Raw genomic sequence first — 17,269 nt, 5'->3', positions numbered from 1 at the left:
GACGTTGCCAAGTGTCCCCTTGGGTGCAAATCAACCATGGTTGCGAACCACTGGTCTAGAGGGAGAGAGCGAAACAAACAATGAATCCTCATAAATATCAGGCCTTCTGGTAGATACCTTATTTATGTTATTTCAGTTAACTCCCCGTTTTTCACATTACTAATTGGGGATCCGATTCATAACATAGTTTTTCTGATGCCACGTAGCTAGTAAGTTACGAAGCTGGGATTTGATACCAAAGGTGGCTCCAAAGCCCGTATTTATTCCATTAAGTTTATGTACCGATGACAGATAAGTGAAAACTTGATAAAATAGGTATTGGGGTACCTGGGAGGCTCAGGCAGTTGAGCATCCAACTTCGACTCAGGTCATGATCTCGTGGTTCGTGGGTTCGAGCCCTGTGTTGGGCTCTGTGCTGACTGTGGAGGCTGGATCCTGCTTCCGATTCTGGGGTATCGCTCTCTCTGCTCCTCCACCAGTCATGCTCTGTCTCGCTGTCTCTCTCTCTCTCTCAAAAGTAAATAAACATTAAAAAAATAGGTAATATATTACGAGTACTCTATTAAAGATTTTGTAAAGTCCCAGGAAAGCATAGAGGTGGCAATTTTCAGTTATTTCCTGGGTAGGGGTAGAGGCAGTATCAGGTAAATCCTTACGGAGGAATGCTGTTTGGTGTGAGCCTGGAGGGGTATGTGGCTTCTCTCAGGAGCACGAGGGTGGGGTCGGTGAGTGTTACACAGAGGGGCTGCGTCTTCGAAAGCAGAGAGGCTTGCTCACTCTCGTATACTGTGTATTTAGTGCACAACACAGGAGCTCCAAGGACGAGTGTGGTCATGTAGCATCGGCATTTCCCCTGGGGAGATCCGTTTACACGTACCTTCACTTCTGAGCCAGAATTCAGCCGGAGCAGGGAGTGGGAAGTGGGAGTTGGTTAGAGAGTAGCTCAGCCAGATTGCTGTAATACTGTGCATTCTTTTGCTTCTAGTGTTCTGGAATAGGCTTTTTCTTGGACTGCGACTGTGGTGTAGGATAAGTACCCTGGATATCCTCCACCAAATGCAGCCTATTTTTATGTGTACTAGTGGCAGGAAGCAGACCGTCTGTAAAATTAGGAAATATGTTTTAAGAATGTACTCTGGGCCAAGTGTATTGTGAGGTGCTGGGGATACAGACATGAAAAGACCATCGTTTTCAGTTCCTTCGACTTACTCCATGGTGTCCACTTGATCTGCTTTCCTGAACCTCTCTTTTTCCCCCAACAGAGTTGACAGTTGCTCTTTCGTTCATCAGTGTACCTTGTAGGTATCTCTGGTTTTTGATTCCTTGATTGAAGAAATAATGACCAAGTGCCTACTGTTTGCTAGATGCTGTTCTTGAAGCAGGTGTTGTAATTTGGGAGCTAGTGTAGTGCTAAGTACTGTGAAGCAAAAGAAAAAACGATTGGAGCAGAGACTGCCGTGTTATACAGAGTGGTCAGGGTAGGCCTTGAAAGGTGATATTTGGGAAGACACAGAAGCTTGCAGGTGTCTGGAGGAAGGCTGTTGGGTGCGGGACGTTCACACGTGGCTCCTGAGGGAGACTCCCCTGGAGGTCACAGGAGCAGCAAGGAGCCCAGCGTGGCCGCCCTGCAGTGAGGCTCTGTGGTGGGGCAGCTTATGTAAAACGTATGTTCTGGGGGAGCGGCATGGCTTGGGGATTTGGGTTTTATCCGACAGCGTATTGGGAAGCCAGTGGAAGGTTTTAGGTGAGAGTGTTGGGATTTGGGGTTTTATTCTCACATGCAGTGGGGAGTCATCGGGAGTTTTGGTGGAGCGTATAGAATAGTGTGACTTATCTTTAGGAAGGACCACTCTGGCTTCTTTGAATGCTTTGAACAGACACTAGGAAGCCACCGCTGGAGACAGACCAGTTTGGAGACGGCCACACTGGTCTTGTCGAGCGACGGGGGTGCTCACTCTCCTTGGGGTTGGTGGACGTGCGTGACATGGTTGCCTGTAACGTATGTTGTAAAAGTGTAGGCAGTAGACAAATTCATGATTTCACTCGTGTAATTTAAGAAACAAAACTGATGAACATCTGGGAAGGGAGGAAAAAAGAGAAGAAAACAAACCACAAGAGACTTTTTTTTTTAAGTTTATTTATTTAAAAAGAGAGAAAGGGAGTGTGTTGGTGTGTGGGGGAGGGACAGAGAGAGAGAGAGAGAGACAGACAGACAGACAGACAGAATCCCAAGCAAGTCTTGCTGTCAGCATAGAGTCCAATGCAGGACTCTATCCCACAACCTGTGAGTTGAGATAATACCTGAGCTGAAGTCAGACTCTCAACGGACTGAGAGACCAGGCATCCTGTCTACAAGAGAGTCCTAAGTACAGACAATACCCTGAGGGCTGCTGGAGGGGGGGAGGGTGGGAGGATGAGTTACCTGGTGATGAGCCCCAGGGGTTGTAGGTGAGAGCTGAATCACTGAATTCTGCTCTCAAAACCAATACTGCTCAGTATGTTACTAACTAGAATTTGAGTAAAAAATAAATAAAAAAACAAACAAAAAGTATAGTCACTAGACTTCATTGATGTGGGATGTAAAAGAAAAGTAAAGGACAACTCAAGGATCTCTTGGTCTGAGAAGTGGATTAATTGTTAAATGCTGACAAAGGAACACGTTTGCAGAGTTGCAGGAGTGAAGAGTTCAGTTTTTAGCATTTGATATGCTTTACTGGTTTCTTCCATATTTCCCCTGAGACTGTGAACTTCTTGGTCACAGGGACTGGGTTTTCTAGTCTTTGTTTAATCAGCCCCTGGGACGGGACTTGGCACATTGTGGGAACTCAGCAAGGAGTGACTGCGTATGTTAACATGGGCATCAGTGCTGTATTAGAGATGAAAAGCTGCTTCTTGTTAAATCTTACGATGAGAAGCATTGATGTTTCCGTTCAAACAAGTAAAAATGAAAACAGGTGAAAAATTAAGTGTCTTAGTTATTAATGATTGTTGCTAATTGTACTTTTACTTTGTAGGTGGCACATTTTTACAATTCCATCGATCAACAAATGATTCAAAGTCAGAGACCAATGATGTTACAATCTGCATTAGCATTTGAACAGATAATTAAGGTAAATGGACTTTCTGTGTTATAATAATTAGATTTTACTTGTGAGGTGTTTCTTGTTTCTTAGTTTTTTAGTGTACCCTTCAGCTTAATATTGATCAAAGTTTTGTTCCCCAGTGACTTCCTTCACTTTTAACAAGTAACACTTGTAGATTTAAGTGGTTGTAGTGTTTCACATATTCAGGTGCTGAGTTTGATCCAGTGAATTAATACATGTAGTATACAACTTGTGTGCTATTATATTTACTTATTCACTGAATTGTGAGGTCTTTTTTTTTTTTTAAAGTTTATTTTTCATGGGCACCTGGGTGGCTCAGTCGGTTAAGCGTTGACTTCAGCTGAGGTCATGATCTCATGGTTTGTGAGTTGGAGCCCCATGTCCGGCTCCATGCTGACAGCTCAGAGCCTGGAGTCTGCTTGGGATTCTGTATCTCCCTTGCTTTCTGTCCCTCCCCCGTTTGCACTCTTGTCTCTCTCTCTCAAAAATAAATAACATTAAAAAGAATTTTATTTTTGAGAGAGACAGAGACAAAGTGTGAGTGGGGGAGGGGCAGAGAGAGAAAGGGAGACACAGAATCCCAAGCCGGCTCCCAGCTCTGAGATGTCAGCACAGAGCCTAATGCGGGGCTGGAACCCATGCGACCGTGAGGTCATGACCTGAGCTGAGATCAAGAGTCAGATGCTTAACTGACTGGGCCACCCAGGCGCCCCTGAATTGTGAGGCCTTATATACCAGTCTTTAATGCTTTTCTGTCGTCTCCTCATTTTATACTTTGAGATTTACTTGGCTTTTTTTATTTGTGCTTGTTTAAATATCCATGCATATGGCATTAGGAAAACCTACACTAGTTTTCAAACTATACTATTACTATGTGACTTGTAGCTTTTCTTATTGTTTTATACCCTTTTCTTATTGTTTTATTTGCAAGTGGATCAGTGGTTGTGATTTTCCTCAAGACTGCGCCCAGTTTCTGTGCTTTTGTAGGAGGACTGCTAGGTCATGGTGTAGTTGTACTCACGGCCAATCTCCTTATGGTCTCCTACAGCAGGAGGTGCAGAGCAGAGTCCATACAGGGAAGGGTCCGGAACGAAGGCTGGGCAAACGGGGCGCTGGCTGTCAGGAACCCCTCCCTGTGGACCCACACAGGGCGTCCTCCACCTGCCCCCGCACCCCCGCCCTGCTCCCCATCACAAGTTGTAATACATGTGATGTTTTCTCACCGGGAAGACCATTAGAGACTCTGTACCTGGGCACTTTTGGGGGACTCGTCCTGGAGGTATCTTCTGCCTGATAATGTACCAAACTTCCAGATGCCCAGAAGGAGATCAAGTGTTGAGTATAAACTGTGTGGTTGAGCTACCATGAGCTGTCTTACAAGTTAGGGTGGTGGGGGGCCTCCAAGATCCACGTGTGCAGGTGCCGGGGCCGCGTCAGGGTCAGGATGTTAAATAGGCCTTTAAGGGATGGCAGTCAGATCTACTACATTAACTTTGTTCTGCTCACTAGTTCTCAGGCCTACAATTTACAACAAGTCCTATAATTCATATTACAGATTTTTAAATTTTTAAAATTTTTTAATGAAAAATTTTTTATTGCGAAAGCTCCAAACTTTATAATGCAAAGTTTAAAAAACACAGGTAAACAAGAGGAAAAAAGGTGTTTTAAAACTGTATCATCAAGAGATGGCCATTGTTAGCAGTCTGGAGTATATCCCTTAAATTTTTTTTCTGTACCTGTTTACAAGTGTACTTTTGAAAATGGGAAATAGTTTATTATTTTTTTACCCCTTTTTACCAAATAGATAATGTTTAATTGCACACCTTTAGGACTTTTTCTTTTGTAATAAATATACTCAAAGAAACATCTGTTGATATTTCTATGAGAAATTGGGTTGTGAGAAGTACATCATTAAATTAGCATATGTTAAATGAGACCGAATAGTAGAGAAGAAACCAAGATGGAAGGAGCAAGAACGCCGAGGTTCTTTCTAATCCTCTGGCCACTCGCTGTCTCCGAGGGCAGGGACTCTGACTTACTTTCCTTCATGACCTCTAGCAGTGCGACAGTGGGTCACGTGTGGTGGTTGCTCATTCATGCTTTCTAGGCTGTTGCACGGAGTGCTCTGTTGGATTGAATACGATTGCGTTTCATCCATTCAGTGGCTGCGTATGGAGGGTCTGCTGTATTCTGGACGTGAGTGAGCCCCTGCCTTGCCAGGCAGCACGTCAAGGACGTGTAGAAACCTGGCTGCTGTTGGGCACTTTCTCCCCTCCATCCTTACATATTTGTCCTGAGTGTGTAGTACTGTCTGTGTGCACACAGCACCAGGCACATGGGGTTTTGATTTTTGCTTCAGTCATCAGGTAGGATTTAAGAAATTCACAAGAAGGACAGTTTATTTTATATTGACATTTCCCTAATCCCAGAGTTTTCCTTTGCTTTTGAAGTCCTTACCGAGAGAATTGGCTTTAGCCATGTCTTACGAGCAGCTTTGCAACAGATTTTCTTGTCTTTTCCTTTGTCCCGCAATGTTTGTATTCCCCCCTTTACCGAAGGATATTGTTACCAGAAATGAAAGTCACAGTTGACAGATCTGTTAGCACTTTCAGAATCTTCTACTTCCTCCTGGCTGTCATGGTCTTAGCTTTTGAGTTTGCGGTCCTTTCTGAGTAGCGTTTCTCTGTGACGGAATGAAGCGTAGTGATCCCCGAGTGAGTGTGTGTGCTCCACACTCTGCTGGGCCCCGCAGGAACCGTCCTGGACTTGCGCGGCCTCCCGTGAGGGAGTGGGAGTTGAGTGCCCCTTTCAGGGCACTGACACCTTCCCTTGAGGGTGGGCCCGGCCTGTGCTGCCCCTAAGCAGGGTATGAGCCTGGCCCCTTCTCGAGCCCCGTTGACGTGGCTGGGAGGGAGCATTGGACTGACCTGCCTGCCCGGGGGTGGGCAGCTCGTTGCTCAGCCAGCCTTCCCTTGGCAAGGACTTGAATACTCCTGGCCTTTGATTGGTGGATGGAGGGTCAGCCCCCTGTTTGGTCCTGCTCAGGCTGCAGAGCTGTGGCATTTCTGTTGGTGTTTGGCCAGAGTAGGGTGGGTATTGCTAAAGGTTCCCTTGGACCACAGTGTTCCCAGTCCTTTGGCCAGAGGGAGCCGGCTTCTTCTGGAGCTTGTGGTGTGTTCCTGGAGGTGGCTCCTGGTGGGAGGCATGTCCATCGCCCTGTCCTGCACATATGGAGACGGTGAGGAAGCGTGCATGTGTCTCTCCTCAGCTCTCCAGGCCTCAAGGTCATCTGCTGCCTTCCACCTGTCATTCCTGTGTGTGTGTGTGTGTGTGTGTGTGTGTGTGTGTGTGTGTGTGAGAGAGAGAGAGAGAGAGAGAGAGAGAGAGAGAGAGAGAGAGAGGTCAATCTAGCTCATCTAGGGCTGTTTCACTCTAAGAGAGGAAATTTGGGAGGGAGGGAGCTATTCATTTTGCCACATTGCCTTATCGTTTATAAAATGGAAGCATTACTCTATGAATCCTCATTGCAGATAGTGTTAGGGATAACTGGACTGAAGATGGACAGTGTGAAATCTTGTGGAAAAAAGAAATGCATTGTATCGCTAAATGACATTTGTTGTACCTTAGAATTCAAAAGCAGGAAGTGGGGGAAAGTCACAGATTACTTGGGATAATCCTAAAGAATTAGAAGCCTACATTCAAAAGCTCCAAAATGCTGCCCAACGACTTGCCACTGAAAATAGAAAACTGAGAAAATGGCACACTACATTTTGTGAAAAGGTAGGTTTTATTTGTACAATTAGATAATCTATGAAGAGTATTATTAAAATGGTAATTGGGATGTAATTTTATTCTTTTTAAATTAAAAAAAAAAGTTTATTTTTGAGAGAGGGACAGAGCAGGGCAGGGGCAGAGAGAGAGAGTAAGAGAGAGAGTAAGAGAGAGAGAGAGAGAGAGAGAGAATCCCAAGCAGGCTCTGCACTGTCAGCACAGAGCCCGACGTGGGTGGGACTTGAACTCACAAACTGTGAGATCATGACCTGGACTGAAATCAAGAGTTGGATGCTTAGTTGACTGAACCCCCCAGGCACCGTGTGTTATAATTTGAAATAGTTTTTGCTTATTTGGAAGTCTAATTATTTAACAGACTTACGGTTGCCAAAATAGTACAGAGTTCACACTTATTGACTTCCTCTGTTGTTAACAACTTGAATAACCATACTACATTTATGATAACTAGGCAATAGGCGGGTTTTGAATTTTACAGCTTTTCCACTGATGTCTTGTTGCATTTGGTCGTTGAGTCTCTGTAGTCTCCTCCTCCTTCTGAGACTTTCCTTGCTTGTCATCACCTTGATACTCGTTACAGAATCAGTCATTTTTTTGTAGAAAGTGTCTCAATGTGGTTTGTATGAAGCTCTCTCATTCTTAGATCACGGTGATGCGGTTCTGACAGAAATACCGCAGCAGCGATGTTTGCCTCTGTTGGGGTATCAATCAGTTATTTCTATGTCTTACTATCGGTTGAATTAATCTTGATCACTCGGTTGAGGTGGTTGGTGTCTGTCAGGTTTTCCTACCGAAAAGTTACTGCTTTTCCAGGGTTACTTTGCGACTGCTGTGCTTTAATTTTTAACAGGTCGTCTTTCTCATGAACATTGATCTGCTTCGGCAGCAGCAGCGTTGGAAAGATGGATTACAAGAACTGAGAACTGGCTTAGCAAGCGTAGAAGCCCAGGTAATTATGTTTTCCTTGGTGTCTACTCTTTGAGTGTGATCTTTTCAGAAGGTAAATATAGGAGTTGAGGACGAGTTCATAAAGGTTATCTGTAAATCTTTACTAAGAAATTTCTAATAAATGTAGAGTTCTGCTGAATTGTATATACAGACCACAAATTAGCAATGCATTTACATTTAAAAATATAAAAATAAGTTTTCATTTATCTTTTGGAACGTCCAGTCTCTCAGTTCAGACTTAGTAGTTTCTTTGACTTGGTGCTTAAACGTTACCATTGTTTAGTTTTCTTTTAGCTGGTGGAGACATGTGTAGAACATGAAGCGAAGTTGGGCAGAAGCCCAGTAATTGAAATAACCATTTCAGAGTGTTTTCCTTTTTTTTGGGTAAAATTCCATTTCTATACACATTTTGATAAATTACAGTATTTATGTAAGTGTAATGCACAGAGCCTCCTGCCCGGTCTGTGGTAGGGTGTCTTAGCTGAGGATGAATTACGTGTCTTATCTGTTTACATGTAGTTTTCAGTTCTTAAATTAAAAAAAAAATTTTTTTTAATGTTTATTTATTTTTGAGAGAGACAGAGAGAGACAGAGTGTGAGTTTGGGAGGGGCAGAGAGAGAGGGAGACACAGAATCCGAAGCAGTCTCCAGCTCTGAGCTGTCAGCACAGAGCCCTATGTGGGGTCGAACTCACGAACCATGAGATCATGACCTGAGCTGAAGTCGGATGCTTAACCGACTGAGCCACCCGGTGCCCTGAGATTTTTTTTCAATTCTTTTTAAGTTTATTTCTTTTTTTCTTTTGAGAAAGAGGGAGCATGTGCGCACACACACAGGGGTGGAGGGTGGCAGGCAGAGACAGCCGGAGAGGGGGAATCCCAAGCAGGCTCTGTGCCGCCAGCACAGAGCCTGATCCAGGCCTTAAACTCGTGAACCCCGAGATCATGAGCTGAGCTGAAAGCAAGAGTCAGACACTTAGCCGACTGAGCCACCTGGGAGCTCCCAATTCTTAGATCTTGAAGAAAAAACAAGTGTTAGCATTAATGTATTTATGGTTATATGGAAGCACAAAGAGTATAAACTGTCTTGAGCACCTTCATATTTTTCAGTTGATTATTTTTTAAAAATGTGTGGTGGATTATTTAGGGGGTGAAGAAGGAAGAGAAGAGCTGCACTTGATGGGGGTTTTAGAAAGAGGTCTAAGAAGTTGATCAAATAAACCACTGACTTTTTTTTAGCGCCATAGTATAAAGCCCATATATAACATCCACTTAACGTTAATTTGATATTTTAAATTTTGCCGGTTTTTTTGTGGACTATTTAAAAGCATGAAGCTTGGAAATTTTTATATTTGACTTTATATAAACTGTCCTACTACAGGTAGCAGTGAAGGAGTTGCATGTTTTAAGATGTTAAAAATGGGTTGTTTTTTTTGTTTGTTTTTTGCTTATAATTTCACTGTATACGATATAAATGCTTTAAATGAAGACCCAATTTGTCGTAGAATCTAAGTCTAAAGTTCTCTCTTGTGGAGCAAGAGAGTGGGACGCAGGATTAAAGCGAGAGATGACTAATGTCCAGAAAAGACGAGCCCCAAATAAGGGCCCTTGCTCCGCTTTTATTGGGATCAGAAGGCTTACAAACATGGCAATGGACGTGCACAAAGGGACAATGAATCTGTGAACATTAACTTGTGGACGTGAGGGAAAGGGGGTCTTGAAGACATTCGGGGTTAGGGGTTTGGGTTAAGACACAACAACGTCAGGGCACCGGGCAGCCTGGCGGAAGGTTGTTTACAGAGGACAGGAGGCAGCACCTTTGTTTGTCTTAGCCTAGGGGACGAGGCAGGTGAGGCAGGTAGGACACGTGACCTCAGGGTTGACAAGGCACCTTTCTTTTGTTGTTGTTGAAGGACAATGAAATGTATTATCAAATTGGTTTCCATACAACACCCAGTGCTTGTCCCAACAGGTGCCCTCCTCAATACCTATCACTGCAAATGCACCTTTCTTTTGTTAATCATCTCCGCTCTGGGCAGCTTCACTGCCCCACAGGGTCTATAGCCCAATTTACCTGTTTACCTAACTTCAGCCTTCCCTCCTGTGAAAGCAGCTTTCTGCTCTAGTACTAAATGGGTGTGTGTGTGGGGGGGGTTTTGCTCTGAATGCCTAATCTTGTTTACCTCATACACCTTTGTATTGGGGGCCTTTGTCCCCTCTCTCTATTCTGGGGGCCTTTGCCCCCCCTCTCTATTCTGGGGGACTTGGCCCCCCTTCTCTGTCCTTATTCCCCCGATCTTGTTGATGTAAACTTGGATGAGAGCATCCCATGGCCTTGTAATTCTCTGTGCCTTGTTAACCCATGGGTGCAGGCCCAGGGAGTTCCGAAGCTTATTCCCCACATCCATTCTGTCACCTGGTTTTTAAATAAAAAACATGACTCTAACCTATCAGGGGTTCCAGGCCGGTGACATGCGTGCGTGGAAGCAGCACTGGAATCACCAGCTGTACAAAGCCCTCGAACACCAGTATCAGATGGGCCTGGAGGCACTGAATGAGAACCTGCCAGAAATAAGCATAGACCTAGTGCACAAGTAAGCTTTCTTACAGCCCCTTTCATTTTCAGACCATGTTTTTCCAGTAATTCATATGTTAAAGCTATTTCTTTGTTTTCAGACAGGGACGGTTACAATTCAGGCCTCCTCTTGAAGAAATCCGGGCTAAATATTACAGAGAAATGAAGAGGTTCATTGGCATTCCTAATCAGTTTAGGGGAGTGGGTGAGGCCGGAGATGAGTCCATTTTTTCTGTTATGATTGATAGAAATGCAAGTGGATTTTTGACTATTTTCAGCAAAGCAGAAGATCTGTTTAGGAGATTATCAGCTGTTTTACACCAACATCAGGTATGGAACTTGTAATTGTCTGTTATTCTGTTATAACGTTTCATCTGATTGGTTGAGTGAGTATTAAGTGTACTGATCTACGGTTTATCTTGTGTGGCATAATGTAAAAGTACGGCAAGGTGGGGAGCCAGTGTGAGGTTTCCTGTACAACCCAGACTTACACCACAGATGAGAACCAAGTTATACTAAGATTTTTTTGTCTTTGACTCTTTGAAGATTGAGAAACTAGTTGCATCAGCTTGGGATGTGACAAGATTCTGTTGTGTCCATTTTAACTCCTCTTGGGAAACTATCTCCTTTCATTCATTCTTTGAATCGAGCGGCCCTTGGAGTGAGGTCTCAGATGTAGTGAGGTGGAGAGGATTTCACTTCCTCCTCGTGTTGGAGTGAACCTTGGCTGCTCAATGGGGAGAGACCCCAGCTGTGTCCCTCGTCCTTCCTTTTGCTCCCAAGACGCGTGACTGAGAAGTCAGCCCGTCTCCCAGTTGCCACCGGGTGCTGCTTCTGACTGTCGGGTTTCTAGGACTGATTGAATGTGCATACGTTCAAATTTGTAGCCTTGGCTTTGCCAAATGATTCTGTATTTGGATACATCAAATTTGAGAAGAGAATCTGAGAAAAGGGTTTTGTGGTCTTTTAAAAAAAGTTTGATGATCACTTTTATATATTAAATAGTTTTTTTAGGCTCTACAGTAATGGTTATATTTGCGTACTTAAATTGAAATTTACCTGAATACCTTACATCTGTACCTTTTTATCAGTGTTAATCAGTTGGACCCTAATTTTTTATATGTTAATAAATTCTGTTTCTTTAATATGTTTTCCATTCTTTAATAGGAATGGATCGTAATTGGACAAGTTGATATGGAAGCTCTAGTGGAAAAACATCTCTCTACGGTCCATGATTGGGAGAAAAATTTCAAAGCACTGAAAATAAAAGGGAAAGAAGTAGAACGACTTCCGAGGTATGAGAAGTTAGAGTCGAGTTTCGGTCCCATTCAGTAGAAGGGAAAGAAGTAGGGCGGCCTCCGGGGCCTGAGAAGTTAGAGTTTCTGTCACGTTCCAGTGTTGTCATGACCTGGTGAGGGTGCTCGTCAGTAGTGGCCTCGTGTCAGTCACCTTCTGCCTCCCGTAAAGCTTGGCCTTGGCTCTTGGGTATCGTCTGCGTTGGGTGCCGAGACGAAGGTATTTTTCTTCTGGAGGTTCTGCCGGCTGGGACCTAACTGGGGGGAGTCGATCGGGGCCTGAGGATCTGACATTTGACACGCACAGGCACGGGCTACGAGCGCTGAGACTCGCCCGTGAGAATGTGCTCCGGGATATCAAGCCAATGCCGTTGGACTCTGGCTTTGTACTGCTCTGCCTCCTTTCGGGATACCGTGGCAATCACACAGCCTGGTGCTGCATCGACGTAGGGCCCGAGACGTGGTGGAGACCCTCTGAGGGGCCTGTCCTAACCCAGCTACTTGAGAACGGAGTCCCCCTCCTACCTGAAATTCTTACCACTGGAACCGCTCTTGGTAGGAAGCTCTATGACAGGCCTGTTTAACTGTGCATGTATTTCCTCTAAAGGATAAGACCACTTGTGTTAATCTACTTGCTCATTGTCTCAACAAATATTGGGTGAGCGTGGATATATGCAGAGCTTGTCCCGTGGGAGGATAAAGATGAGGAAGAGAGGACCTCACGTTGCTTACTGTCTGCCGGTGCAGTGACACATGACTCAGTACTCACAGGGGTTAAGGGAGTGGGCTCTGGGGGCAGATGGCTGGTCCCAGCTGCGTGACCGCGACTGCCATTTACACCCCGTGAGCCTCGATTTCCTCAGCTTTCAAATAGTTAATACAGAGGTGCCTGGGTGGCTCAGTCAGCTGAGCATCCGAGTCTTGGTTTCGGCTCGGGTCACGATATCCCGGTTCATGGGATTGAGCCCCATATTGGGCTCTGCGCTGACAGTGTGGAGCCTGCTTGGGATTCTGTCTCTCCCTCTCTGCCCTCCCCTGCTTGTGCCCGCTCACTCTCTCTCTCAAAATAAAAAAAAATAGTTACGACAACTGTAATATTGATCACACGGTGTTTTGAGGATTAAATGAGTAATTTGAACACAAAGTACTGGTATGGCTGACATTCGCAGTGTATGTTACTTACTGTTAATTGTTATTAATACCGGATGGAATAGTGTGTCTCATTTTAGAGATTGAACTAAGGGCTGGGGAAGTGTATACAGCATGGCGGTGACATCCCATCCTTTCTGGGCAAAACTGGGGAAAGTTTCATTCAGATAGAAATCCTTGAGCTGGAATTTTGACAGGAAAAGCGAGAACTGGAGGTTGCACCAGGGTGTCTCAGGAGAGGAGTTTGTATGCTGAAAATAAGTTGGTTAATTGAGAATTTGATGAATTAGCGTTTTATTAGGGGCTAGAGGGCCTGTTCCTGGAGAGGGGTAATGAAGGTACAGATTTGGGAGAGTTTTACGTTCCCATTGGGCAATTTGGATTTTATTCATATTAGAGTGGTTAGCTCTCGATTTCTCGTCCAAAAGGTGTCAGTACCTGCACATTAGGGGTGTTAGTCTGGAACGAGAGAGTTGTATGGTTTGAGAAAGAGACCATGGAGGAAGGGAGCTTAGTCTGTCATCACCCAGAAAACCAGCAGTAATTAATTGAATTAAGTTGTTGGTACTCCAAATGGGGAAGAGGAAACATTATGAAATATGAAACAGTATGAGGTATTAAGAGGTCTTAATTTTGGAGGAAGATGAGGGATGAGGAACAGAAAAGAGACAAATGTCCTGTGGGTTTGAGGTCAGAGGAGTTAGATGATGATATACCACTAATGTTGGTTGGAAGTAGGGAAGAGAGTGCTTTTGTAATGTTTGGGTACAAGGTTTCTCTTCTCTATTGGATACGGTCTTTGGTTTTTTGTTTTTTTAATTTTGTTGTTGTTGTTGTTGAGAGAATGAGAGTGCCAGTAGGGGAGAGGGGCAGAGGGAGAGACAGAATCCCAAGCAGCCTCCACGTGGAGGCTCCATAATTTGGGGGTAGCCTATCTAGGGCTATCCCATTTTATTTGTGGCTGAAGGGAGCCTCATTTTCATGCTACCAGTATTTTCAAATGAAAGGGGAATGTTGGTCTGTCCCCAGGATTCTATAGTCGGTGAGTAAAACTCTGCTGTAATCAGACCATGTGGTGATGCTAATTCATTAGCAAAATATGGCATAGTTAATTTTAGTGTTTATTAAAATCATCTGTTTTAAAATTTTTAAAATTTTTTGTTTTTTGGTTTTTTTTTGAGAGAGCATAAGCATGAGCAGGGGAGGGGCAGAGAGAAAGGGAAAGAGAGGGAATCCCAAGCAGGCTCTGTCAGCGCAGAGCCTGATGCAGGGCTCAATCCCACTGAGTCGCTTGAGTGACTGACTGACTGAGCCTTCCAGGTGCCCTTAAAATAATGTATCTTTATCAAATATTAGCAATCTCGACATTTTATATGTCAGAATTTCAAAAATTGTATAAAATTTCATGTTGAAGTAAATCGGTATGTCGTACTGGTTAAGAACTGGAGTTAAAACCACTCTAGTCAGTGGGTGATTGAGAATAAATCTTTAAGAGAATAAGATTTTTATAATAAAAGTGAGTATTGAACTCTACAATTTACTTTGTAAAATGTCACCTGGATCTGTGTTTCCAAAAGATTAGTAGCTTTTTAAATGATCTTTGTGACCATAATTTCCAGGCTTTTTAAAAATTTTGTGAATTTAAGAAAGATATGAGATTTTTTTCTGATGAGCAAGTCTGGTGCAACGTCTGCTTAGAATATGACAATTTGCATTAAGGATATTGTGCAAAGAATTAATATTCTTAACAGTATATGCCTTTTTTTCTGAGTTAAAACAATGTTTCATAAATTTTTTAGAGTGTGGAAACTCTTCTTAATGTTTCATGTTATGGACATAGTACATATACTGAAAAATTTGGATCCTACTGTATCCTGGTATTTTTATTTAACACTAATCTTTAGTATTTTGTCCTGTTATTAGCCCTCAAAAATGTGATTTTTTAATTGTGTGGATATACAATTAGCCATTTTTGTATTCAAATTATTCCTAATTTTTCACTATTATAATTAATGCTTTAAAGAAGATACTTGTATATAAAATCTCGGCATCTGCTCTGAAAATTTCCTTGGGATAAATTCTCAAGGTGAAGTTAGTTAAGACAAGTGGCCTGGTGTTCATGGCTCACTTGCTCCCCGTGAAAGCCGCATGGTCGTCTGCTCTGATCCGAATTTGTGAGAGTTCTCTTTGCCTACACAACTGAAGACATGAATTAGCAATTCATTACATTTTTGTTAATTTGATAGGCAGAAATGATGGCATGTTGTTGTCTTAGTGCCTTAACAGTCTCTATTTGCCTTCTGTCTTTTCTGTCCCTTATCACTGTTTGTACTTAGCAGAATAGCGAATTTATGTAATAAATATTTAAATAAGTACATTAAATGCTGTGACAGATACAGGGCTTGTAAATGTTTATGTATATTCATGTTGACACTCTAGGAGGTTTTAATGTGCTGTCCTTTTAAAAAAACTGATACACTGGGTGATAAAAAACTTTAGTATTGTAACACAATCATTGTTTCATGAAAACTTCTTGATAGTACGTGGAAAACATTTTACTAAATGAAATCTGAATGTGCTTAGAGATTACAATAATACTTTTTGAGTTATTTTGAAATGTATTATATAAAATCATTATAATGAGGTTCTTTCCCTCTAATAAGTCTTTCTCATGTCAAAATCTGTCATTTGGCATTTTTCAGTGCGGTCAAGGTAGATTGTTTAAATATTAATTGTAACCCCGTGAAGACTGTGATTGATGATCTCATCCAGAAGTTATTTGATACGCTTGTTCTTTCTTTGAAGAAGTGCATCCAGGGTAAGGACGCTTTTTGATTTTCATTTTAACTTACTGTTATATACAAAGGCATGTACTTTGATAGTATGAAATGTGAATCCCAGTGATTAAAATCAACCAAGCTGGAAAGTATCATGAAATGAAATGGGCTTCAAATGGCAATTTTCGTAACGTGGGAAAGCCCATGCCCAGCTTTTAAGAGTAAAAGTGGAGGCGGTTTTGCTGTTGACAACATGCGCCAGTATCAGTTTGGTGCCTGTGTACTGAGCAAGGTAGGCGATTCTGCCCTCATGTGTTTCTTCTCATCTGTTCAGTTACTAAGATTTTCCAAAATTCTGCACTGTGTCTTTTTCCATGAAACTGGGATGCTGTAGCATATTAGCTAAAGGAGGGAAAGGTTACCAATTTTGAGTAAAATATACTAAGAATGAGTACATTTTAACTTTGTCAAAATTTTGAGGTGTAACGTAAAACAACTAAACTTGTACGGCAAGGCATTTCTTTGCTTATTCTGTATTTTAAAATTCTGTCGTATGAGCAAATAATAATTTAAGATTTAACGTATGCCATATGGTGAGTACTTCCAGTGCTCTTTGATTTTAAAATGATGCAGCGAAATATTTTTAGTGATAATAACATTCTATGTCACTGTTACCTGTTCAGCTCACTTACATGAAATTGACGCATTTGTAACCGAGGCTATGGACGTCTTAACAGTCATGCCCCAGTCTGTGGAAGAGATTGGCGATGCAAATTTGCAATACAGTAGGCTCCAACAGCGGAAACCAGAGGTGAGCATCGCCAAAGTTAAATCAAAGTTATTGATTGATTTTTATTGGACTGGAATGTTTCAATCAGGTAATTTTATGTGACCGTTGAGAAACATCGTATAATTTCAGTGTTGTAAGGAAGTCCACATAATCTGGCCCAATCGCTGAGCTCATGGTTGGACTCTGGTGCTATGTTGGTGCAGTGAAACAGTCCGAGTCAGAGTTAATATTGAGGAGTAGGTACAGTCTGCTAGGATGTGGCACATCTGAATCAGACTAAACTTAGTAATTCATGCTGTTCCCTCCGGGGTTTGTAACCGGAAGTGTGCGGTTTGAGCTGAATTAGGAATACACATGTTCACACACGTACACACACACTTGCATATGGAGTTATTATATTATGGATGGTTTTAACTAAGTTTAGAAGCAGCAAGAGACATAACTCAAATCACAAGAGAAACTTTGATGTGTCCCTGCTGCGTCATAGACTTCATATGATAAAGCTCGCTGAGAGGTGAAATCGTATGCTTTTGTGGCGCATTCCACAGCGAGGGTTAGAGAGAGAGGAGTAAATGTGTGTCCGAGCTGCTGGGCTTGGGCCCCTGGAAAGCTGATGGTAGCATTTCCTGGGAATGTGGGTGGCTGGAGGGGGAAGGTGTCTGGAGAGTGGAAGTGGTGGGGGGTTGGGACGTCAGACGGAAGTTGAGGGAGGAATAGGGACTTCAGAGTGGAGACTGCGTTTATTAATTGGATATAAATTTAAAAGTCATCTCTCCACGCATGAACTGTGAAGCCAGGGGATTGGATGAGACCACGTGGTTGATGGCGGACCATGGAGGGTGC

General features: G+C 42.9%; 1 protein-coding gene across 8 annotated transcripts in view; it reads left to right on the top strand.

The window, feature by feature from the left end:
* Positions 1 to 17,269, top strand: part of DYNC2H1 (dynein cytoplasmic 2 heavy chain 1) — a 347,141-nt gene that overhangs the window by 21,458 nt on the left and 308,414 nt on the right. For all 8 annotated transcript variants that reach the window (XM_053900571.1, XM_053900570.1, XM_053900566.1 and 5 more), the window contains exons 13-20: positions 3,015 to 3,110; positions 6,732 to 6,884; positions 7,744 to 7,842; positions 10,295 to 10,434; positions 10,517 to 10,745; positions 11,583 to 11,710; positions 15,562 to 15,677; positions 16,320 to 16,447. In XM_053900571.1, the coding sequence (XP_053756546.1) occupies positions 3,015 to 3,110; positions 6,732 to 6,884; positions 7,744 to 7,842; positions 10,295 to 10,434; positions 10,517 to 10,745; positions 11,583 to 11,710; positions 15,562 to 15,677; positions 16,320 to 16,447 (1,089 nt within the window). The remainder of the gene's footprint in view (positions 1 to 3,014; positions 3,111 to 6,731; positions 6,885 to 7,743; positions 7,843 to 10,294; positions 10,435 to 10,516; positions 10,746 to 11,582; positions 11,711 to 15,561; positions 15,678 to 16,319; positions 16,448 to 17,269) is intronic.

The sequence above is a fragment of the Panthera pardus genome, unplaced genomic scaffold, assembly GCF_024362965.1.
Source record: "Panthera pardus isolate Hobbes unplaced genomic scaffold, ASM2436296v1 HiC_scaffold_12, whole genome shotgun sequence".
NCBI lineage: Eukaryota > Metazoa > Chordata > Mammalia > Carnivora > Felidae > Panthera > Panthera pardus.
The sequence above is the reverse complement of the archived record's forward strand: the minus strand, read 5'-3'. Positions and strand labels throughout refer to the sequence as shown.